Source organism: Eupeodes corollae, chromosome 2 (assembly GCF_945859685.1).
Source record: "Eupeodes corollae chromosome 2, idEupCoro1.1, whole genome shotgun sequence".
NCBI lineage: Eukaryota > Metazoa > Arthropoda > Insecta > Diptera > Syrphidae > Eupeodes > Eupeodes corollae.
In genome coordinates, this window is record NC_079148.1 from 91,067,322 (window position 1) to 91,092,247 (window position 24,926).

At 35.1% G+C, this 24,926-nt stretch overlaps 1 protein-coding gene across 1 annotated transcript; it reads left to right on the plus strand.

Moving 5' to 3' along the window:
* Positions 1-3,026: 3,026 nt before the first annotated feature.
* LOC129946106 (ubiquitin-protein ligase E3B) lies at positions 3,027-24,926 on the plus strand. Its single transcript, XM_056056147.1, has 13 exons — positions 3,027-3,349; positions 3,438-3,668; positions 3,741-3,811; positions 10,877-11,058; positions 11,129-11,413; positions 11,476-11,571; positions 11,625-12,057; positions 12,115-12,286; positions 18,382-18,500; positions 18,564-19,446; positions 19,551-19,845; positions 24,251-24,548; positions 24,628-24,926. Exons 1-12 carry the CDS (start codon positions 3,189-3,191, stop codon positions 24,533-24,535), a joined length of 3,213 nt encoding a protein of 1,070 aa, XP_055912122.1. The 5' UTR covers positions 3,027-3,188; the 3' UTR covers positions 24,536-24,548; positions 24,628-24,926.

A 24,926-nucleotide genomic window follows, 5' to 3' on the forward strand; every position in this document is an offset into this window, starting at 1 on the left:
CTTTCTTCCGAACATATTCTGCAGATTAGTTGGTGCATGCTCCGTACCAAGTCATCGCCTGCTGCTTTGAATAGTTCGGCAGCGATGCCTTCAGCTCCAGCAGCTTTGTTTGACTTAAGTTTAGATATAGCTATCTTCACTTCGTCAAGGTCGGGTAGGCGGAATTGTTGGTCTGCGTCGCCGAGGTTGAGTGGTTCTATCTCCCTTACAGCGGAATGCGGTTCGTCATCGCCGTTATATAATTTGGAGAAGTGATCTTTCCATATTCTCAGCATCGACTGCGGTTCTAATACGATGTTCCCCTGATCGTCTTTACAGGCTTCGGTTCGTGGCTGGTACCCTTGGGAGGTTTTTTTAACCTTTTGGTAAAATTTACGAACCTCATTCCTGTTGTGACTTCCCTCTATCTCCATGCTTTTTTTCCATCTAGGAAGCCGGTGTTCCTCTCTCCTCTTCTGCTCGTAGAACTCGCGAGCAGCTCTAGTCCTTTTGTGCAGCGCCGTTTTGTATGCCTCTTGTTTCGCTGCGTGCGCTCGCCGGCATTCGTCGTCAAACCAGGGGTTTCGCTGTGGTGGCCGTATGAAACCTAGCACTTCAGGGGCGGTATCTCTGATGGCTGCAGGGCAATGTTGCCACTGGTTTTCATTGCTTAATGCAGGAAGCATAGGACTCCTTAAGAGGTTATTAGAGACTCGATCGATAAAGGACATGGCAGTCTCTTGCGATTGTAGCCGTCTAACGTCGAATCTTCTCACAGTACTTCCTTGTTTTGGCTTGGATCGGGATATCCGTAGCCGTCAATGTTGGCTTCTCGGAATGTTCGGATATTCTGGATACTGGAGAAGTGTCGTGCGTCGATCGCAATGTGGTCAATGTGATGGTTGATTGATCAGGAGATTTCCATGTCCCTTTGTGGATATTGAGATGCGTGAACTGCGTACAAGCTACTAGAACGTCTCGCCCGCAGCGAAATCGACCAGCCTGAATCCGTTGTCGGAGGTAGTGTCGTGCAAGCTGTATCTCCCGATTATCCCACCAAAGATGTCTTCTCTTCCTAGCTTGGCATTAAAATCTCCTAAGACAATTTTAATGTCATAGCCAGGGCACTGCTCATATGTCTTGTCCAAGAGCTCGAAGAATATGTCTTTGGTGTCTTCATCTTTCTTCTCTATCGGGGCATGCGCGCATATTGGTTCGTTGTTCGTTGTCCTTATTTTGTTTGCGTGGGTTGTCAACAGTAAATCCGCCCGTATCCGAGGCTTGTTGGTGCTTCGCAACTAAAGGTATTTCTTACGTGGCCAGCAAGTCACCCCGACGCACAACCCCCAACCTGGAGGGCCAGATCTTTAGTATAACTCCAAGGAAGGGGAGCCGGATAAACCGCTCCTTACAGGCCTGGGCTTCAAATATGTCGAAGAAGCCCTAGTTCACTAAGTAGTTGAACTTTACTGGAACTGTAGACGCCACAGTTGATTCCATCTCGGGAAGTCGTCCGCTGCCTTAGTGGAAACACCTCTCCCCCCTCTCTCGTTTGCTGCCCCCAACAACTTTCCACTGGGGTTGGAACCCAATCTCCAGTTGAGGTATTAGGCACCCGATGTTCACCGAGAGGAGGTGAGAGTAGGAGTTGATAGACAGAGGTGGGTTTCTTTACCTTTACTTTATTGATGTACTAAAAATCGACTGCTAATCAATTTTAGTTTTCGCCAAAAATCTCCCTTAAGCAGGATACAAACGACGGAGCCAATTGGTTGCTAGCCGTTTGGACCCGACCCAATTGGACTTCGTCCAAAATTGCCCGGCATACACAACTGAGCCGCAGCCACTTTGACATATTGATTATTTTTATATTATTTAGTTACAGCACAACAAATGTAAATGGATCTGGGTATAAGATAAATAAATAAATTCGATGGGGCAACAGTCCATTAAGAACTAGGGCCTAGTGACTTGCAACTCGCAACCATTTATGTGTGCTAGTTATGTTGTCAGGGATGTAGATGACCTATATTTTTAGCCGAATCCGAACGACTAATTTCAGAAAACTTTTTTCATCACAAGAATTACTCTTGAAGGACTCGTCAATTTCTTGCAAGAAGTAGTAAACGTGAAAAAAAACTTTAGATGGCACAGGCAGGGTTTGAACCCAAGACCTCTGGCATTACAGTCCTAAGCACCTAGCATCACTCAAAGGGTATACGTGCATCTGGATAATAATTAACATAGAGAACGATTTCTATGAAATAAATTAAACACTTCCAGACATTTTTTGTGAAAAATATCTTCAAATTACGAAAATTGTAAGCAGAAAAACATGGCCGAAAAAGAAAATGTAACCCCAATTTCAAAAAAGTTGTATGAGGTGGACTAAGATAGTTGTTGTAAACAGATAGAACTGCTTGTATCGTTGGATTCAGATCGTTGGTTTTTGACTCGTTGAAAATATAAATCAAGGAGGATCGAAGGAGGCAAACCGAATCATCTCAGTTTACCCACACACGGTCAATTTTAAATCTGCTGTTATCCATTGGCTCTGCCATGTATGGCTAGCTTTAGATGAATAAAATATATACAGCCATTAAATGGCCACCACACTTCTAATAGGTGTGCAGAAATATGTGCTGTGTATGGTCTGGAGCAGTAAAATCAAAAGTTCTTGATAGATATTCTGTGTCATTACTCATTGCCTCGATCGATGTGATGAGTATTGGGATGCGCTCGCACATTTCCTACTCAGCTGCATCCGAATCTTTGTTTAAATAAAAGCTACAAGCTTCTTTGAGATCTCTTTCACAACTAATGAGTGTACTATTTGGTGTGCCGTGTGTGGCCGATTGAAATCTGGGTACTGGGTATCAGAAAGCCGGTGTGCAAAAAAGTTTGATTTCTATGGGCAGCTTTAAGGAGTTTGCTCGTGTAGCCCAGTTGTTTTTCCAAGAAAAATTTAGTACACGTAACAGCGCCACCTTTTGGTATGTAGTATCGTAATCCAATATGTCACACCCAATGTGTACATTTTTGTTTTTTGTTTTTTATTTCTTCATAATTTTTACAAGTGGTAACAAGAAATAAGTAAAAATGTTAGATTAAATTGATGTTGTGGACTAAAAATGAAAATTGAGAAATAAAATATTCGAAAATTAATACGACAACATCAACAATATTATTGTCTTTTGGCTACAATCACGATGTTTGGCTTGGCTGAATCCCAAAAGGATTCATTTCTTGAGCAAACTAAATTTGCCCGAGAAGAAAGAGCATTGGAAAAGAAAAGGGATAATGCCGCAATTTGTATTCAGTCCTGTGTCAAGGGATTCTTGGCTCGCAAGAAATATAAACAGAAAATATTGTAAGGATAATCTCTGATGACCTAATAAGAACATTTATTACATAAAGAGACATTGGTTTTTGCTTCTTTGTTCCTCATATGCGTATAGAGACGACTTCGACAGGATTGTGACGAATTTTCAATCGGACGATTGCGGACAAGAATTAAGTCCTTGTACGGAGGTTTACACTGTGGCAAGTTGTTTCCTTACATTGTTCCAGCCAAACGATTTAGGTCAACGGGAGAGGTTCGAACGGCTCTGTAGGTATGTCAACAAATCTGTTGAATCCGAATCGTTGAAAACAAATTACGCCAGTTTGTGTCTGCAGAAGAGCCTCAGGTAAAAATATAAATTTTGTTTTTTTATCGTTGATTGGACGGACGATGACATTTTGTTTATTACTTGTTTCAGCTTGCAATGGATTGCGCACATAAAAAAGTTATTGAACTTTTGCTGCCTGGTTATGGAGACTTTAAAACCAGGTAAATTTGTTTGTTTGGCAAAACAGAGCTACATAAATTTAATATATACAAACCAAACTAAAATGTTGGTTAGCGTACTTTGTTCTTAATTAATAGAGGCTTGCAAAGCTTGCGTGAGAAAAAGACGCTGTATTTAAAATTAAAATAAGAAAAGAGATTACTGACGAAAGTTCAAAATTGAGTTGAGATGTATACATCTAGTTTTGAATAAGTTCTATAAAACAAAAGTGTATAGAGAAAACTGTCGGGAAAGCTACTAGAGGATTAATGTTATACAAACGACTTGTAAATAACAAAGTTGTGGTTGAAACCTAAATATCGTGAGGTGGATGTACACCGATGGTAAGAACCTCATCCTTCATCATTATCTATGAAGTAGTTGCTGCAAAGGTACCAATAACGAGACTGACTAGAAATCACTAGAAAAAACACAAAGACATATCTCTATTGTAAGGTTCTTAGAAATATTATAGTACAAAAAATTAAAAACTGAGTAACCTTTAGATTTCTTGGGGAGGGATCCCACCTTACGACTTAAAGCTTCATTCTTCCCATTATTAGTTCTGTGGAAGTCAATATGTATAAAATCAAATGCACGCAGGTGATAAGTTCCACCTCGGTAATTCAAATGTACACAAGATTGCAAATAAGGTGCATCAATTTCACCATTAATGAGTTGATGAAAAAATACTAAGTCATTATTAACACGCCTTTCATGGAGAGATTGCATTTAAAGAAGTAGAATACGATGATCATAGGGAGGCAGATTATAAGGATTATCCCAAGAAAGACCATTTAGAGCAAAGCGAATGAAATTATGTTGAATTGTTTCAATACGTTTTCTATAATAATAGGGAGTCCACACCTGCGATGCATATTCAAGATGAGGACGAACATGGCAACTGTACAAAGAAAGAGTAACATAGGGATCATTGAACTCCTTTGCCCAGCGTTTTATAAAACCAAGCATAGAACTTGCATTATTGACAGTAAAATTAATGTGATGTGTAATTTCTAAGTTGGAACAGAAATCAAATTTCTGTCATATACAATATTCAAAAACGCTACCGATTCGTTTTTTGGTAAAAGTTATCGTATGGCATTTTAAAAGGTTGAGGGCAAGGCTATTTTTCCCACACCAAAATGTGAAACTATTAATTTCGGTTTGTAAAAGAATACGATCATGGGTGGACTTCATTGTTTTAAAAATCTTCATGTCGTCATTAAAAATGAGAACTTTACTTGGGCGTAGGCATGACAAAACATCGTTAATAGACAGGATGAACAAAAAAAAAGCGAAAAGATGACTTCCCTGGGGAACCCCAGATTGAGCAACAAAAGGTTGTTTCATGATCATATCCTGCAAAATTGGTTAGCTACAAATCATAACTTCATAGTCTAAGAGCTAAGGCCTATTTTTTGGCGTGAAAAGATATTAAAGTTGTAGGTAGTCTTAGTAAAGGAGATAACAAAAACGTTCGTCTGCCGGCACGTAGCAGCCGATTTTCTCATAAAAAGTGCATCAAAAGTTGTAAAGTTTCGCTAAAATTCGACGCCTGAAAGTTGGAATGTTATTTTCGGAAGCACAAACTCTATGTATTCGTATAGATTTCAAAACAATACCTCTACATATTAAATGATAACATAAAAATCAGGTTTCGAGACTCAAATCGCGATAGTGAGCAGTTTGTTGAATTTGCACGTCTGTCAGTTACACATTCATTTATTTATTCAGCTTAATACAAGCTATAATTTAACTTAACTTTTAGTTCTTGTTATCAGTTTTCAACATTAATTAAAAGTAGAGGACATCTTTCAGATGGGATTTGAAAATGTTAAAATCATATTTAGAAGTGAAACAGTTGGATAAACAATATTTTTAGTTTTTTTGTTCATTTTGAGCATGAATACATAAACAGTTGAGGGTACCGACTCTGAAAAAGGCAACATAAAGTTGGCCATGTGAAAATCATGATTCCTCCAAATTGACACCACAAACGTGAAGTGTTTGCCCTTGGGCCTTATTTATGAACATCGCAAATGATAAAGGCACAGGATATTGTAATCTTTTGAATTCAAATGGCATATCAGTTGGAATCATAAAGATACTCGGTATTAAACACACTTCTCCTTTTAATTTACCAGTTAGGATTGTAGGTTCAATCAAATTTGGCAATATCTTTTCCACTGCCAATCTGGTGCCATTACACAGTTTTGGTGGAATTATATTTCGTAATAATATAATCAAAGAACCAGTTTTCAGATTCAAGCAATGTGGTGGTATACCAGGCGGTTCCAATGAATTTAAAAATTCAATTGGATAATTCATTGGTTCATCTTGATTCATAACACTGTCAATTGATTTATATGTCGTGACTGCACTTGGCAGTTTCGATTGAATTTGAAAATTAATGGCATTGATATGATTGTTTTTCGGTACTAAACTGGTGCGTTCTCTAAAACAATCATGATTTCTGTAATTCTGAAGAAAATTCGGATAAACACATTCAACCAACTCATCTATAGATTGCGCAATTGTACAAAAATTGTTCGGTAAAGTGATCAATCCGTTGGTACTGGCGATTGGTATTTTGATATCACCAATTTCTAAAAATTGTTTTGATAACTCATGGGCAGTGCAGCATAATGTAAGTGAATACGCATATTAATGTTAAGTGTCAATTTTTGTACATATCTCCAAAGAACTGATGACTTCAAACAGGCGTTTATTTCATTAGTAGGAATTGACGTTAATCGCAGAACTTTTGCCATAGCAGAATTTGTCGAAATATTGCAAGTTGGAGTTTCAATCACGCGTTTTCAATGGCAATTTTAATACAGAGTGTGCGGTCCGACCATAATGTTACAGCAATTCCCTAAGATGCAAGTGACAATGCAATTTTCTATTCCGATCGAATAGTCGCTAAAATCAATGATACAACGAAAGTTTTGCCTGTACCACCAGATGCATCCAAGAAATATATAAATATATATGTATTATTGGAAATGCCTTGCATGATTGTGTCATACACATGTTTTTGTTGAATATTTAATTTAGTTAAATCCGATTGTACAAATAAACGTAAATCACGTTGCAATTCACAGTAAAAAAAATCATGTATCTTACGACTTGGTGCGGTCATACCCAATTGTTCTAACGCCTTACAATCGTTAAACTCATATCTTAAATTATTGTTACAGCTTCGTTCTACATTTTCAAGGTAATCAACAAATCGGGATTTCTTTAAGGACAAAATGTTTGAATATGGGAATATAGAAAGATGTTGATTTTTGAAGCTTTTTTTTAATTTTCTCTACGTACAAACCTTCTCTAGACTTCCACGAATAATTCAAAAAAATTATCCAAATCGGTGAAGGCATTGTTGAGTTATAAAATTACAACGAAAAGTGGCATTGATTTTTATATATATAGATTCGGGTAGCGAAAATATATTTCGATTGAGATATATTTTACTGGCCTACGTCAGTCATCCAAAGATTTGCTTAAACGTCTGTCACGGACATATTCGAACTCAGGTAAGTCTAAGGCGATGAATTTTAAATGGTTTCCCGAAGTTAAAAAAAAGCGTTTTAGGCAACCTTTAAATGCGGCCAAATGAACAAAAAATAGCAATTGTGTACCCATTTAATTAAAAATAGAAACAACACAGCAAGTTCCCAATGTGCTCCCCGCTCTCCCCATTCTTACTTCCCTCACAGCTACTTGCACAGCTGCTGCGCGCACTGTCTGCTAAATCATGCAGTGTAGCAAAAGACTGTAAGTAATGCAAGATAAATTGCGGTTAAATTTTTGTTGATGTACAGGAGCGGATCAGTGTGATTACCATTAAGGCATAACACTAATAGATAATTCCAAATGTGGAGTCTTTAAGTAATCAAAATAAATTTTCTGCGTAGATAACTGTCTTGCTTTGATTTTTTTTTTGCATTTTTGTGTATTGTGATGGCTGTTAAGTTTTTTGTCGAATATAGCAACATTCGGGGGCTAAGAGAAAAGCTTTGTTCTGTATACGTCCATATTGCTTTAGTGCCATTATTATTTTCTCACCATGAACTAGTCGTTTAAGTCCGTAATGATGTAGCCTACCAGCTTCTGCCACAGTATGACTAATGTATTAATAGAAATTTTAATTATATATGGTTCAAATTTACTGTTCAAAGGCGCATCATTCATACTTGTTTCATTTATCGCAGCCCAAGTTTGGATAGTAATTCGACTTCAAACGGATCCGATGCGCTGTCCGACTCTATCCAGAGAATTGTATCCCATCTTCCGCACAGTGAGATGGTTATTACGGGCCATTTCAATGTTTACAATTCTTCGTGGCTGCGCTATACTGGTCATATAACATCCGAAGGAAGGTTTATCGATATTTTTGCTGAGTTAAACCACCTAACTAACATCGACAATAAACTCAAATTTAATCAACATGTTTATAATCAGTGCGCTAAAATCTCAAAAAAAATCGGCTTTTTCAAAAGAATCCGGAGGTATATTCCTCTAAATTGTGCTGTGACAATCTATAATACATTGATTCTTCCATACTTTGATTACTGTTCTTCGATTATATTCATGTCAAATAGTGAAAATATAAGAAAATTTCAAGTATTACAAAATCGAGCAATGAGAACAGTGCTTAAGTGCGATTATAGAACACCAATTAATGATATGCTTACTGTCCTCGGATGGTTAAATATTGAACAAAGACTAAAATTTAATGCGCTTGTGATGATTTTTAAAATCAAAAATGAAATGTATCCTGCATATTTACAACGGAACGTGAACTATATAACAAATTCATTTTACAATCTGAGGAATACTGGTGATTTCAGACTTCCATTGTATAGAAGAGCAGCAACACAAAACAACCTACTATATAAAGGCATTCAACTTTTTAATAGCCTTCCTAGTAACTTAAAGACTGAGCAAAACTTAAATAAATTTAAATTTTTATTAAAACCTCTATTAAAAGATAATACTGTATAATATTGCTTAAAATTAAGTATGATTTAAGTAAAAAATGTTATTGTTAAGAGTTTTTAAAATAATAAATAAATCAAAAAAAAAAAAAAAAAAAAAAACTCCTGGCGTTGCAGGTCAATCCGCCAACAACACTCTAGATTTGTTTCCTACCTCTGATCCTAATAAACGTACTATCAGTATATTATCGCCTTTAGGACATCAGACCATTGCGTCATATCTGCAAGTTTCTCATTCCAAAAAAAACGAGAACCGTTTGGCAATATGAAAAAGCCAACTGGGACGGTCTCAATGCATTCTTCTTTAACTGGTCACTATGCTGCAGATATGGTAACAAATTTAATTCTTTGTGGAATGGGAATTTTATCAAACCCAAAGAAAACTCATAGTTTGATTCGAGCTGTAAATATGTAGGTTATTAGGATCAAAAATGTACGTTTCCGGAATTACAAAGCCAACCCAACTGAGGAAAACCGGGATAAGTTCAAACAAGCTAGAAAAACCTGTAACGGACATATACGACACATTAAATTTTTGCATGGCCAGAAATGACCGCAAAAAAACTTTAATGTCCCAATAGTAGTAAAAATGCCTGGTTATTTGTAAGAAATGTGCGTAGCACTACGTCTTCGTCGATTTCTACGCTCGTTTTTCGATATTCACAAATCCGCTGATCTCATGGTTTATTTTACCGAGCAGTAGAACAAATCTTTACATCGTCTTGGAGAAAGTATGATTATTGCACTCGATATTTCAAAGGCATTTGATAAAGTTTGGCACCAAGCTCTTTTATCAAAATAAACGCTGGTGTGCCCCAGGGCTCCGTTTTATCTCCGACGCTCTTCCTTATTTTTATTAATGATCTTTTGTCTGAAACTAATAACCCACTAAATTGTTTCGCTGATGACAGTACCCTCAGCTTTTCATATTCGTTTTTAGATTCTCATCCTTGTTCTTCGTATGTGGTCTACCAACGGCAACGTATGATAAGCTTATTAAATTCTGATCTTGACAGCATTTGTATAATGGGGAATCAAAAACCGTGTAGAAATTATTGCTTCGAAAACGAATATGCTGAATGTACTGCCGCAAAAGGGTAACGCTCCCTCAATGCCACTATCCATGAGTGGTACGTGTATCGACGAGACTGAACCATTATCAGTGTTTAGGCTTTCTCTGACAGTGCAAGAAGTTTTTTATTCCTTCTGATTTAGCTATAATTTATAAAGCCTATATTCGTCCAAAACTTTAGTACAATTGCCATATTTGGGCCAGTGTGTTCCTATAACGCACTTGATTCTCTTGGGCAGAATTCAAAAGAGAGCTCTAAAAATGATAGGTGACCGTTGTCTTACTGAAACTTTTGTATCTCTCGAGCACCGTGTCGTAAGGTTTCATGTCTCTCATTACTTTATCGCTACTTCCCTAAGCAATGCTCTAATGAATTAGCCAGTTGCATTCCTCTCCTCAAACAATTCAACCGTAATACTCGTTCTTTTAACAATGCCCATCAGTTTACTTTTGAGCCCAATTTGGGCGTACTGTTAAATACAGAGATTCCTTCTTTAGCCGCACTACACGAATGTGGAATGCTTTACCAGACACAACTTTTCCCAATCATTACAATGTGCAGACATTCAAAACCAATGTGCATCGGTATCTCCTTTCAAATCCTATCCTTCCTTTATATATGCTATAGACTCGAAAAAGGAGGAATTAACTTTTTAGGAAATCCTCGCCTCAGTCTTAGAAGATGTTTGAATGTTAACTATCTCAAGATGTTCATAGTTGTAATTTTTTATTATTTTATTAAGAAACGATACATTCATATAAATTTGCTGACTGAGCTAAAGGTAATGCCATAGTTTAAATTCTTTAAAATTTGAACATGTATATAAACAAAGAATCAATACATGAACTAGTTATTTAATTAATTACTTATTTATTAAAAAGTTTAAGGATGTGTTCTTAAGCTGCACGTTCTTTTATTTGTATGTAGCGAGTGTTTAAAAAAAATATCAGATAAGATTCTAATTGAGATCGATCGACAATTTCTTTTACAGAAAACCACACCGATAGCATTTCGCTGACATTGTATTTGCACACTCTAATTGTATTTACTTCGCCAAGATCATGGGCTTTAATGCACAACAAAAATATGGACAAAATTCAGCCAGCTCTTCAGAAAATATGTTGCAATATACAAGGATACTTGATTCAGAATTCCTTTTTTCATTCTATGAGGGTAATTTATGAGTTAAACCACAATCAACTCTTATTATAATCAAATTTAATTATGTGCCCTCTTTTGCTAGTGTATAATGCTTAAAGGATGTGTGCGGGAAGAGTTGTCCCTGAAGCCAGTTTCAATCAAAGCCATCATCACTTTATGCACCCGGCCTCTTATTGATGGAGATTTCAGTGAGCTTTTAGTATCAAAGTTTTTAACCGACATTCTGTCCATCCCTGCGCTAATCTTGCATTTGGAGACGAACGCACCGCAATGTGTGGCACAGCTGCAGTCAATGAATATTCTCAAAAGAGCTCTCAAAATGTCTGAAACTTCAGGGTGGCACAAAGAGTTTGTTAAAACATCTTCGGTTAGAAAAATTGAAAATTAAACTAAAAAAAATTGATTTGTAATTTAAAACAAAATTTCCAGGGAACAAAATCATTGGCGTTTTTAGGAAATCTTGTGAATCTTTTCCACATCGAAAATACAGACGAAGCTCGTTTACTGGCATATCCCCAAATGACTGTAAGGCTTGCATATGTTTTCTATTAACCTAAATATAATATTTTATGTTACAGGAAGTAACAACTTATATTTTGGAAAAAATACCAGAAAGTGTTGGTACAAAAGGTGTATTTTCTCAATGGCATGATCTTCTGGGTTGGTATACACCTTCCCAAGATACAGCCCAAAATCAAAATGTCCCGTTGCTTAAAAAACAATTCCATATGTTGTGGGGACACAAGTGTATTAAGTTGCTTCTGGGAGACGTTCTCAAAGAAATCAATAAGAATTTCGAAAGACTCGAATTTCAGCCGCCTCCTCAAAACTCAAGCAGCAATTTGTTGCGCAGGGCCCTAGAAAGAAGTTCAACCAAAGGTAATTTGAACAAAAGTGGCAAACAATGGAGAAAATTGGACTCGCCTGAGTTTTTGATGGTATCAAAAGTGTGTTCAATGTTCTTTGCTGCCCTAACAACACTATCACAATTAAAACTGGACATTTTATCAGGTAATGTTACTAAAGATAAAATTAAATAAATAAATAATATGAATATTTTTTGAACAGGAATATGTTATAATGACTCAATACTTTACGATCTTTGGCAACTTATAACATCGGCTGGGCAGTACTGTGGAATACGGGAATATGCTGATCTTTTAAAATCTGACCCCACCGGCTCCCAACCGCAAATTTGTATGCTTATGTTGTTTTCAGATTGCATGACGCATTACGTTACGTAAGTGAGAATATAACAATAATTTAAGGTTCTCATTATTCCAGAAATCTACAAAGTTCACTGGGAATTTACGACTTCTTCATTCATTTGTTTGAATATTAATTACTCAAAACTCAAGTTTTTAATTGATTTTGCCATACTTTTGCAAAAATAAGAGTTTGTATAATAAATAACTTTATCGAAAGTGGTTCATGCGAGACATAAGTTTCCCATAACCTTTTCTATCTATTCTACTAGGTCTCGATCCTAGTGAATAGAAAAAAGCATTTTTTAGAGCTTGGAATTAGGCTATATCTTTTGGAAAATGTGTGGCTTTGTTTTAGATATATCCCTCCTCATTGGATTAGTAATTACGTTCATTCAATGCCAGCAATGATCTCCTGTCTGAAACTGGGCGTTAAGATTCACAGCCCAGCTCTGACAACGACATTATTGTTAGATAGGAAATAAAAATCAATTTACTGTTATTATATTATAACAGTCCATTTACTGGTAAATCAAGGCCAAGGGCGTACCATATCCTCTACATCAGCGAGATCTTCAGATTCAGTTAAAAACAGTCAGTAGATGATCAGAAATTTGAAACCGTTACACTTTCAACCAAAAGATCAAGCACCAGAAATACAGTTTTTTTTGTGCACGTGTGGTATTCAATTTGGCAATCCTTTTTTGGGAGTTGGTTTTTTTTTGACAGCTGTCACTTGATTTATGCCCGGTTTGGGTTTGTCATTTTATAATAAATAGACTTATTCCTGAACAAAGTTTTCAAGTAGTGCAAATTAAATACTGAAATAATGGTTGGGTTCTTGCGAAGCTTCGTACGTTCGGTGAATGGGCCCAAAAAAGATAGTCACCGATTCCAACTTTCACAAGAACCCTTTGTTCAGCGATTAAGCTCTTTTTTGGTTCAATGTATACGTTAATAAGCAAAATTCTCGTATTTGGAGGGATCATAATCTACAAGCATTTGTTGAAACGGCGACGTTTTATCCTGAAAAAGCCACAATTTCTTAAAAAAAAAACAAACGGCGGTAGTATTATCGACGACCTTTGGTTCTAACAAAAGCGCATTATTTTGCGTCATGAGTCTGTAGCATAGCCTGGTTACGCAGATAAGCTTAGACGATTAACGCATTAGAAGAGAATATTGTTATTGTTTATATATGGCCCCAATTGCGGAGCCAACCGCGGCTCCCAATTGCTCGAAATCATTTTCAAATAAATTGGCAAAACCTTTATCTGATAAACATAAATTATGATATATAAGTTATAACCACGTCTGTTAACGATAAAGTTAAATGTTGCAGTATTATATTAGTTCTTGAGAACATTACTAGAGATGGGCTTCTTTTTTTTTTATTATGCGCGCACTCAAGGGGATATGAATACCCTTATAATGATTAAACACAGTGCGAGCAATTAGGAACGGAGGATAGGATTAGAAAGGAGATACCCATGCACATTGGTTTTAAATGTCTGCACATTGCAATGAATGGGAAATATTGAGCGGTATTGAGAATTGTTTATGAAAGTAGCGATAAAATAATGACAGGCATGAAACCTTACGTCAGTGCTCGAGAGATACAAAAGTTTCAGTTAGGCAGCGGTCACCTATCAGTTTTAGGACTCTCTTTTGAATTCTGTCCAAGAAACTCAAGTGAGTAATAGGAGCTCCTGCCAAGATATGGAAATTGTACTCGAGTTTCAGACGAATATAGGCTTCATAGATTATACCTAGATCAGAAGTGGTACAAAACTTCTTGCATCTTCGGAGAAAACCTAAACACTTAGCAGCATTTTTGGTGCCCCAGGGCTCTGTTCTATCTCCAACACTCTTTCTCATTTGTATTAATGATCTGTATGCAACTTCTAATCCAATACATTGTTTTCGCTGACGATGGTATTCTTAGCTTTTCATATTCGTTTTCAGACTCACATATCTCTTCTTCGGATGTGGAACTGCAACGACAAAATATGATAAGCTCATTAAATTCCAACTTAAACAGCATAGTACAACGGGAATTAAAAAACCGCGTGGAATTTAATGCTTCGAAAACCCAATGTTGTCTTGTATCGTTGGACGGCACTTGCACCGAGGAGACTTAACATCTCGATATTCTCGGTATGTGTATCACCAACCACCTCTTGTGAAACGATCACATATGTGATGTCGCCAAAAATGCCGCAAGGTGTTTAGGTTTCCTTAGGCGATGCAAGAAATGTTTCAAATATTCTGATCTGGCTATTATCTACAATACTTATATACGTCCAAAGCTTGAGTATAACTCCCATCTCTGGGCTGGTGCTCCTGCAACTTCCTTAAGCCTCTTGGATAGTATTGAACGTAGAGCATTTAAATTAATAGGTGATAATATCATCATAAGTTCATTTACTTCGCTTGAACATCGTCGTTAGGTTTCTTGTCTCACCCTTTTTTACCGTTATTTTAACGGTTTATGCTCTAGTTAAATAGCCAGCTGCATTTCTCCCCTTAAACAGTTCAACCGTAATACTCGGGCTTCTAGGAATGCTCATCAGCATACCCCCGAGTCCAACTTCTGCAGTACTGACAAATACAAAGATTCGTTGTTTAGCCGTACTACGCGAATATGGAATACCTTGCCACACTCTGTCTTTCAATATTCAGGAATTAAAAACCAATGTGCACCGATATCTCCTATTAAATCATCTCCTCTTCCTAGAGCTCACACTGTGCCCCTGCATAATAAGGGTAGTAATATACCCTTGTGTGTGTGCTTATTATAAAAAATAAATCTGTGGCCTATTGTATACCATGATCTACTTTTTTAGTATTTTCTAACACATAACGACATTACGTCGCCCGAGAATTGGTTTGTTCCATACGCCATTGGCACTTTTTCGAGAAAAACGCATTTAAAGGTTCGCGTACTTAGTACTCCGAAACTGTGCGATAGGATTTTATTTTTATTTTTTTAAATTGAAGTTTGTCCTATGAAGATTTCACCTACCAATTTTCAAAGTGTTTTGCCTTACTGTTAACAACATACGTTAATCAGCACAAAAGTCTACTTTTTTAGCTAGTATCCCACCTCATACATTTTGAAAATGATTTTTTTTCCATACACGTGGAACACACAAAAATGAATATGGCACAAACCAATTCTCATCAATATATATTGTGAAAGGCAAGAAAGCATGTTGTTGGATGCTAAAATTTTAAAAGAAAATCGATTATGTATTTGTTTTCAATAAAATCTTTATTAAAAAAGCTAAATAAAAAATAAATATTTTTCTTTAAAAATAAACAAAAAAAAACAGACAAAAATTAAAGCGATCTAATGCTATAACAAAGTTTTCATTTACAGTACAATATTCTTATTAATTCATTACTTAAAAAGATAGTACATTGTAAATACATTAATTTGGTAAAAACAAAATAAAAAAGCAGTTCTACTGCTATCACTTTTTTAGTTTCTAAATATTAAGCAATGTTTTAAGATATTGCTTATCAATTTCAGGTAAAAACGGTAACAAGTCTTTAAGGTCTTTTTTCTTTTCTTTTGAGATCGATGGTTTAAAGCTTTGTGTTAATTTTGAACAAAGCAAATTTTTCGTTGTTGGTAGTGCACCCTTGGTGGCTGTCTTAAATAAACTTACAGTTTTGTACTCTTTTTCTTTCACCGAGTTTTAAAATTTTATTTCAAAATCGAAATTTTTTTCATAAAGCAATATTTTTACTTTGGAAAAGGGTACTTTCCATTCTGTCCATTCTGTTAGCCAAAATGGAATACGCCTTAAAATCTTCAGGAAGCATTTGAATAATTTTAAGTTCAACTTTGTCTGTGTTCATGCTTGTTAAAAGCTTGACTAGGTGCAGTGGACTATGGATTTCAAGGTTTTTCAAATACTTATCGATTGCCGAATGAATGCAATCCACCTCCGGAATTAAGGAATGTCCCGGCTCGGAATATCTCTGGACAATCATCTCAACACCACTTCGGTTTAGAAACATTTTAATTGCGGTGCAATTGATTTTGTTCCTATTCTGCGGAACACATCAATCACTTCATTTCATAGTATGATGGATTTTAAGGTGGGGTATACTTCGATAAGCCTTTCCAAAATTTGTATTAATGTACTTGCAATGTCATTTCCTGAGCGACTACTAAGAGCTTCTGTCCAAACTACGCAATAAGTAAATCTTTTTTATGCCAGGGATAGCAACTACTACTGTTGCAGTTAGATTGAACATATTAAGCTTCCTCTTATAGTAAAATGCGGATGCGTTTCCCCTTGGCAAGCTGAATACTCTTTGTAGGTCATAGCTTATTACACATTTTGTTGCATCCAAATTGCTTCTATTTAAATCTTCCACTTTGGCAGCCAAGCTTTGACTGACTTCATACAATTGTCTCGGGATATCTACACAATTGTAATGGATGTGTCACAAACCAATACTAAAATTTTGTTTGCGATCATTGTCCCATAAACATAGCATTTCTTAAACACAAGTGCACGTAGGACAAACCAATTCTCAACATTCTTAGTATTTTTTCTGTCCCTTGTCACCGTAATATGCACGTGGAACAAAACAATTCTGACAAAAAACTTGACTAAAATTATATGGAAAAAATGTCCCAAACGCGAAAAAATGGTTTATGGCACAAAACAATTCTAGAAAATGTTGATTTTGGTGGATATGGAACAAAATTGATGTTGGATATCTCGGGATTGATCACAGATTTAGAAAGAGCATACAAAATTACCATAGAATCCATTCCTAACTCAAAACCGCTAAAAGTGGCGTATGGAACAAACCAATTCTCGGGCGACGATTAGTCTTTTTTAGTGATTAATGGAATTTAAATTAGTTAAATATATTTATTCCCTGCCAAAATCGTCAATTTTTGCAGGATGACCATATAAATTCGCGCTCCATTAATTTGATTTCATAAAAGGCTTTAAGGGCCTTGCATAGCAGAGTGAACAACGAATGGACAAACAAACGTGATTTTACACATTTAAAAAAGTCAATTTCAGACAAAAACACATTTTAATTATAAAAAAGCATTTGCACTGATGTTAGGGTAATAACATTTGCATTTTGTTTTCTAAAATAAGAAAATTTTGTAAAATCAATTTGGTAGTAACGAATTGCACTGAGGTTGCTACGAACTGTCAAGCTCTATTCGCGTTCCACATACCATCCACACTTCAACGAATAAATTGTTCGCGCGCAACATAACCTCACAATTATACCACTCCTGTTTTGATTTGTATGAAAGATCATGGTTGAGGAAAACATGGAGAAAAGGGTAGCTCTATTTTTCGCTGTCTGCGAATATATAAAAAGCCCATGTGAAAGAAAAGTCAAAACATGCGAACATCCACAGTTCACACATACGAACTGTCAAACTTTATTCGCGTTCCAAATTATCCACACTCGCAACGAATAAAATAATCGCGCGTACTTAACCTAAGAAATCAACTCTCATGTGAAATAAATGCCAAAATCGACGCATATTCGTTAATTCATTGGTGCACGACCAAAAGTCTGTTTTTTTCATAAGTCCGTCCAATTACTAGCATATGTTGATGCCATTTGGCCAAGCAAAGTAAAGGGCCTTGCACATGAAAACGAACAACGAATGAACGAATGGGCAAACAAACATGATTTTACACATTTCAAAATGTAAATTTAAAAAAAAAACACATTTAAATTATAAGAAACCAATTGACACTTATGTATGTTAGGATAATAAAATTTGAATTTCGTTCTCTAAAACAATACAATTTTGTAAATTACATTTTTGTTTGAAGATCAAATTTAAAACTTTGCTAAGAAAAATTAATGCGCAAAAATTTAAAATAAATTCCATTTGAAATTTCAAAGAGATTCACACTCATTGGCAATGTCAAAACCGAAACAAAATAAACAATTTAACTAAGACCGGAAAAGTAAAGAGTATAATCCGTTTTTACCATAGTTGAGTATTCCAAAATATATTTACAAGACGACATAATGATTCGTCCATGATTGAATAATAATTGTGTTTCAGCCTAATGCATTGCGTAAGAAATATTTAAACATATTTTTTGTATTACCGTTATAGAATACTAGACGAATATGAAATGTACACCGAGCAAAAACCATTTCTGTTGAATGACTTTGTTGGATTGTCCCATTTCCTAAATAATTTTTTATATAAGATCATCCAGGATAACCTTCTTGGTAATAATAAATGCCGTTTTCTAAATGTATGATTTTAATTCAATTTGTAAATTTCTTACACAGATCGGAAAAATTTAACATCGTTACCGCTTTTTGTATCGCTGCACACACTTTTGCTTTGTCTCTATCGCAGAGATTGTCGTAGGCCTTTTGCCACACCCAATCACTGGCTTATACAAGACATCAAACCTTCGCATTTTTTGGCCGATTTGGAAAAAGGAAAAAAACATGCACAGATTTTACTACAAAAAATGCCGCACATCATACCTCACGAAGATCGCGTCAAGCTATTTCGTAGATATGTACAAAATGAAAAGGCTGTTCTTGGTCTTACCGAATCAGCATGTGCATCACCAAGATCGGCTTTAATTGTAATACACCGAGAACGTATAGTGGAAGATGGATATCGACAGCTAGCAGCATTACGGGCACATGCTTTGAAGGGTGTAATTCGAGTGAGGTTCATCAATCAGCAGGGTCTTCATGAAGCTGGCATAGATCAGGATGGTGTTTTCAAGGAATTCCTTGAGGAAACCATCAAGAGAGTTTTTGATCCATCTTTGAACTTGTTTAAAACAACATCGGACGAACGACTCTATCCATCTCCGATATCATTTGTGCAAGACAATCATTTGCAGCTATTTGAGTTTGTAGGAAGAATGCTGGGAAAAGCCGTCTATGAGGGAATAGTTGTGGATGTCCCATTCGCATCGTTCTTTCTTTCACAGTTGCTTGGTCAAACCCAGCAGGCTCTATATTCTTGTATGGATGAATTACCATCTTTGGATAATGAGCTTTACAGAAGCTTAACTTTCATAAAACATTACAAACAAGATGTATCGGATTTAAATCTGACTTTTTCCGTTGATCAAGATGTAATGGGCAAAATAGTGACGCATGAATTACACCCTGGTGGAAAGGGTCGCGGTGTTACTGATCATAATAAGTAAGTTATACTTTCCAAAATCACATTATTTAAACATCAAATATTTATGCTAAATAATTTTTGTTAGTGTATTGCTTCCGAAATTTAATAAAAGTTTATTACAGAATAATATACATCCATTACATGGCCTACTTTCATATGCATACTCAAATACGTGAACAAACAGCTGCATTCAATCGTGGATTCCGTAGCATTGTAAATCCTGAATGGTTGTCGTTGTTTTCAGCTCCTGAACTCCAGAGGCTAATATCTGGCGACACTGTGCCCTTAGATTTGAGAGATTTGCGTAAACACACTCAATACTATGGCGGATTTCATGATTCTCACCGAGTGGTTGGATGGTTATGGGATATTTTAGCTAAAGATTTTACAGAGGAAGAAAGAAAATTATTTTTGAAGGTAATAATTTAATAATTTTGTTGTATATTATGTTTTCTAAAAACAATTTAAAAGTTTCTATGTCATTCCAATTTATTGTATCACATTTTTGATAGTCTTTGCATTATAAAAAACAAGACAAATAAACTAGAGAATTAATAAAACATAAATAGGTAGTTGAAATTGACCTCGAGATTTATTGATTGTCATCGTAAGAGTAAATCGAACGGAGGACTAAATCCGGTTGAATTAAAATTGATCAGTTGAAATTTGTGGGATAAGGACTTCTTCTTCTTTAAATTTGGCTTTAATGGTCTTCGCTTGAAACACGTAATTCATTATCATTAGTTTTTTGACAGAGGACAGCTAAGCCGAGCGTTAGTCGCTTCATCTTCCTTTGTCGCACTGTCAACGGGTTTGTACGAATGAAATTCGCCTTCGAATTGAACTTGAATACTGAAATTCAAGCTATCAACGTTGTTTTTCTTCGCTGCTAGTACATATTAACCATTCACTAATCGAATCTAGAATTTATTTAATTTGTTCATGTTGTAGAAGTAATCTTTTACTAGAAATGTAGCCATTGCCAACCGCTTGTAGTCGTCTTGAGAATCCAGTGAGGACTCGCATGTTTGTGGTCGAGTTTCAATTCAAAAAGCCACTCTGAAACAATTTCACTCAAAATTCCATACCATTTTGACTTTCGTTGTCTCAACTTTTATCTTTTTTTTTTGGATAGACAATTAAAAAGATTTATTAAACTTTTCAAATTGTAACATGTGTAAAATATTTAACATACATTTATTAAGGCATGGGCCGTCAGCCAGATTATTATTATAAGCTTTTTATTGCCTTACATAATTTAAATACATCTATGGATACAATTTTTAAATTTTTTAATTATAATTTTTACAAATTATTTGATAGAATGATACAAATTACAAATATAGAACTATTAATTTGATAATGGAAAAGTAAGATAATTGATATTTAAAAGTTTGGTTATTTATTTTTTCATTAGTTTTTGGCGTAAGCCTCCCCCAAAGCGGCCCATAAGCCTCCATTTTTTGCCTCACTGTACCAATTTTCGTTTATTTGGCAAAGATCGTCGCTCCATCTCTTGCTCGGTCGGCCTGGTCGTTTTCTGCTTTCCAGTCTCCATTTTGTTGACAACTTTGTCCATCTTTGATCCTTTAGTCTTGAAATATGTCCTTTTTTTTGTCTTTTGGTTCTATTTATCACGTCAATTATTCGAGTACTGTTTCGGATGTCTTCATTTCTTATCCTTTCGCTGGGTCTTATTCTGAGGATTTTTCTTTCCATTTTGGATTGACAGATCCTTAGCTGGTCAAGAGATTTCGTAGTCAAGCTCAGGGTTTGTAAGCATCGGCAAAATAGCGGAATCGAAGAGATATTTTCGGGTTTCTGCACTTTGGTCCAGTTCTAAATTCTGTTTGAGGCTCCAGAATTGTTTCCAGCTGTTTGTGATGCGTCTGTTGATTTCTTTTTTCTCTTGGTCCATAAAAGATTTTAGTTGTCCCATGTATATGTAGTCCTCTATGTATTCTATTTTTTTAGGTCCAGAATTATATCTTCTCTGATGTGGTTTGTCATCACTTTTGTATTTGATTAGTTAATTTGCAGTCGATAGTTCTTGCAGAAGCTAGTAAGTTCTGTTGTCATTTCTTGTTTAGCTTTTGTAGATATTAGTACTATGTATATCGTCCGCAAATCTTAGGTTGTTTAGAAGTTGTCCACATATCCTTAAACCATATTTTGTCTTCCAGTTCATCTTTTGAAAAATATCCTCTTAGACTGCACTAAATGGTAGAGGTGAAAGCGGGTCTACTTGTCTGACGCCTCTTGTTATTCTAAATTCACGTCCTGTACTCTCTGTTTTTATTTTTGCTACATTGTTTCTGTATATGTTTTTGATAGTCCTTATAACGTTTGGGTCCATATCGTGTTCAACGCTGTCAAATGCTTTACTGAAGTCTATGAATAAAAAGTATATTAGTTGTTGAAATTCATTGCACTTTCTCTAGTTGATTCATCGTCTGTAGGTGGTCTGTTATTGAGAAACATTCTCTGAATCCAGCTTGTTTATTGTTAAAATCTTGTTTGATGTTCCGGTAGATTGTTTTTGAAAACAGCTTGTCAAAATGTTACCTTTAATTCTATAGTTGTTCAAATCGTCTTTTTTTCCTTTTTTATGTATAAGTGTAATGGTTGTTTCTCTCCATTGCTTAGGGATTTGCTGAGTTCTTATGATTTCGTTAAACATAAATGTTAAGATTTCGGAAAGCGATGCTTTCACGTATATTATCATTTCTGTAGAGATTCCATCATTTCAGAGCATTTGTCCTTTTTCAAATCGTCTATGGTCCTTTCAATATTTTCTTTGCTAAACATGGGAGTGCTAAACATGCGTTGTTAGGAGATTGATATCTATATTTTCAATATTTTCTTCTTCAGTTATATGCTTGGTCGAGGAGAATAGTTTTTCGAAGAACTTAGTAGCATTTTCGTCTAACTCTTTTCTATTTGTTATGTTGCTTGCATTTTGGCTTTTTAAGCTAATAATCCATTCCTGTTGACTGTTAAGTGATGATTTTGTTCTTCTTATTGATTTTGTTTCTCTAATCGTATCTCTAGCTATTGTTTCGTTGAACTTGTTGATATTTTTCCTTATTTCTAGTTTGATAGTTTTTCTTAATTCTTCTAGTTCAGTTTTTTCTTGGTCAAGTAATTGTTGATTAGTTCATAGTGTATGTCTTCTTGAGATTAAGATTTTTGTGTTGTTGTATAATTTATCATTTAATGTTTTGGTGTGCATAATTGATAGTTTTGCAGATTTTTTTTATGATTTTCTGTGTTTTGTATGTCACGATTTGAGGTTGATAATTTATTTATCTTTGCTGTCAATGTTTGGTTATAATCTACTATTTTTGGTCGGGAATTATTTAGGGGATGAAATGAACTTGTCGGTTTCTTTTTCAGTGTCTTATGAATCTGTGGTCACTGTCCAACTTTACGTTGTTGATCACGGTTATGTCTTTGACTGTCTCAATTTTGTTCGTCAGAATAAGGTCTATTTCATTTTTTATTTTACCATTCGGTGATATCCACGTCCATTTTTTGTTGTCCTTTTTCTTGAAAAACGAGTTACCAAATTTCAAATTCATCTCTTCGATCCATCGTATTACACTTTCTCCTCTTTCGTTTCTTTCTCCATATCCGTAGGGTCCTATTGTTTTCTTTTCTTCTTCATTTTGTCTCTTTCCAAGCTTAGCGTTAAAGTTTCCAATCACATACATTACTTCTGATTTGTTATTTTTATATACTTGCTAGATCATAGACAAGCTTAAAAAATTTACAACTTTTAAATTGTTATGTAAATTGAGTTTAAGATATCTTTGACAATCACTTCCGTTCCAGATTGATGTTCTTTCGTTTTTCTCCAACAAATTTTTTTGAAAAATTTGTCATTGCATCGCCACAGGGATGGTTGAGCGTTGTAAGTCACTAGGCCCTAGTTCTTAGCGCACTGTTGCGCCACCTAATTTATTCATTTAGTTCTCCTCTTGCTCAGAAAATAATAGATAGTGTCTCTATTTCGAAACCTCCTTTAAAGTAATTTATTTCGCCTAGATCATACAGAAGATTTTAATTTGTCTCTCTAAAGAGTGAGTTCTTTGCATTGTCTACATAATCATTTCTAAGCTTATAATCCAGCCTTTCAAGAAGGTTGTTTAAAAATGGTTTCCATTCTGCTAGGTTTTCAAAGTAAGGTTAAAACGAAGTTTATAAGTTTCAGTAAGGAGCCTGTAATTTAGAGTTGTGTTTGGCAGCCGAAATTGAGGTTTTAAGAAGTACCTCAGGAGTTTTTTCGGCAAATTCAAATTAACGCCAGCCACAGGATTCTGCAGCATATAACATTATTGCTTTGGATGTTGCGAGAAATACTCGATGTTTTGAGCTAAATAAGATTTCTTATCATAAATGAGAGTTATTTCATAGAAATTGTTCCAAACAGTCAAAATCGCATTCTTCGAAGCAGATAGTTTTTTTAAAAGGTGTCATTAAATATTAAGGTTGCTCGCAATAGTGAATAATAAGTGTTGCTATTCTATTACTGTGTTAATGGTGTCCTCCCCAAAAACCCATTTCTCATTTGTAGCCAAGGGCCTGTTCCTTTTCGAAAAACCATGGTTTTTCATTTTAAACAATAACCTCGTAGCCCATTTATCATACTTCTTTTATCTTCATAACTACACTTCCTTATTGTTTATTGGCCTTGAGTTATTTAGCATATCATACAAACACAAAGCAAAAAGGAAAATTGTTGTTTTAATATTAATTTCAGTTCAAAAGTATTATAACTGTATTAAAAAGAAAACTTGTATTGTTGTTCTTTCTATTCAAGTTCGTAACAAGTTGTTCGAAACCACCTTTGCTGGGCTTTGCACATCTGGAACCACCATTTTCAATACGCTGCGTTGAAGTAGGTGACGATGAAGACACTGGTGATACTATTGGAAGTGTTATTCGTGGATTCTTTACGATTCGCAAAAAGGATCCACTCAACCGACTCCCAACTTCTTCGACATGTTTTAATTTGCTAAAATTACCAAACTATCAAAAGAAATCAACACTTAGAGACAAATTACGTTATGCAGTATGCAGTAATACTGGATTTGAACTCTCATAGTCACACAAAAGAGGTAAATCCAAAAAAATAAATAATTTAAAACAAATTTAAATCAATTACATTTTAATTTATTTTTTATTTCCAACTAGCAGCAATTGGAAAGAATGTTTTGAGTCTTACAAAAAAGATACTGGATATTTTGTTGGTAAGACATAACCTATGCATAAATTTATTTATTAAAATATGAATGTACATATATTGGTTATGTATCTGTGATAGATTAAATTGTATTATTATATTGAATGTATATAAACAAAAAAAAAACACAATTACAAATATGTTTGTAAAAGTTAATAAAATTTAGGAACACATGCATATAATTATATAAGTAAAATGTATAATGTTTATAAATATCTATTTCTTATAAATAAAATAAATCATATTTTTAATA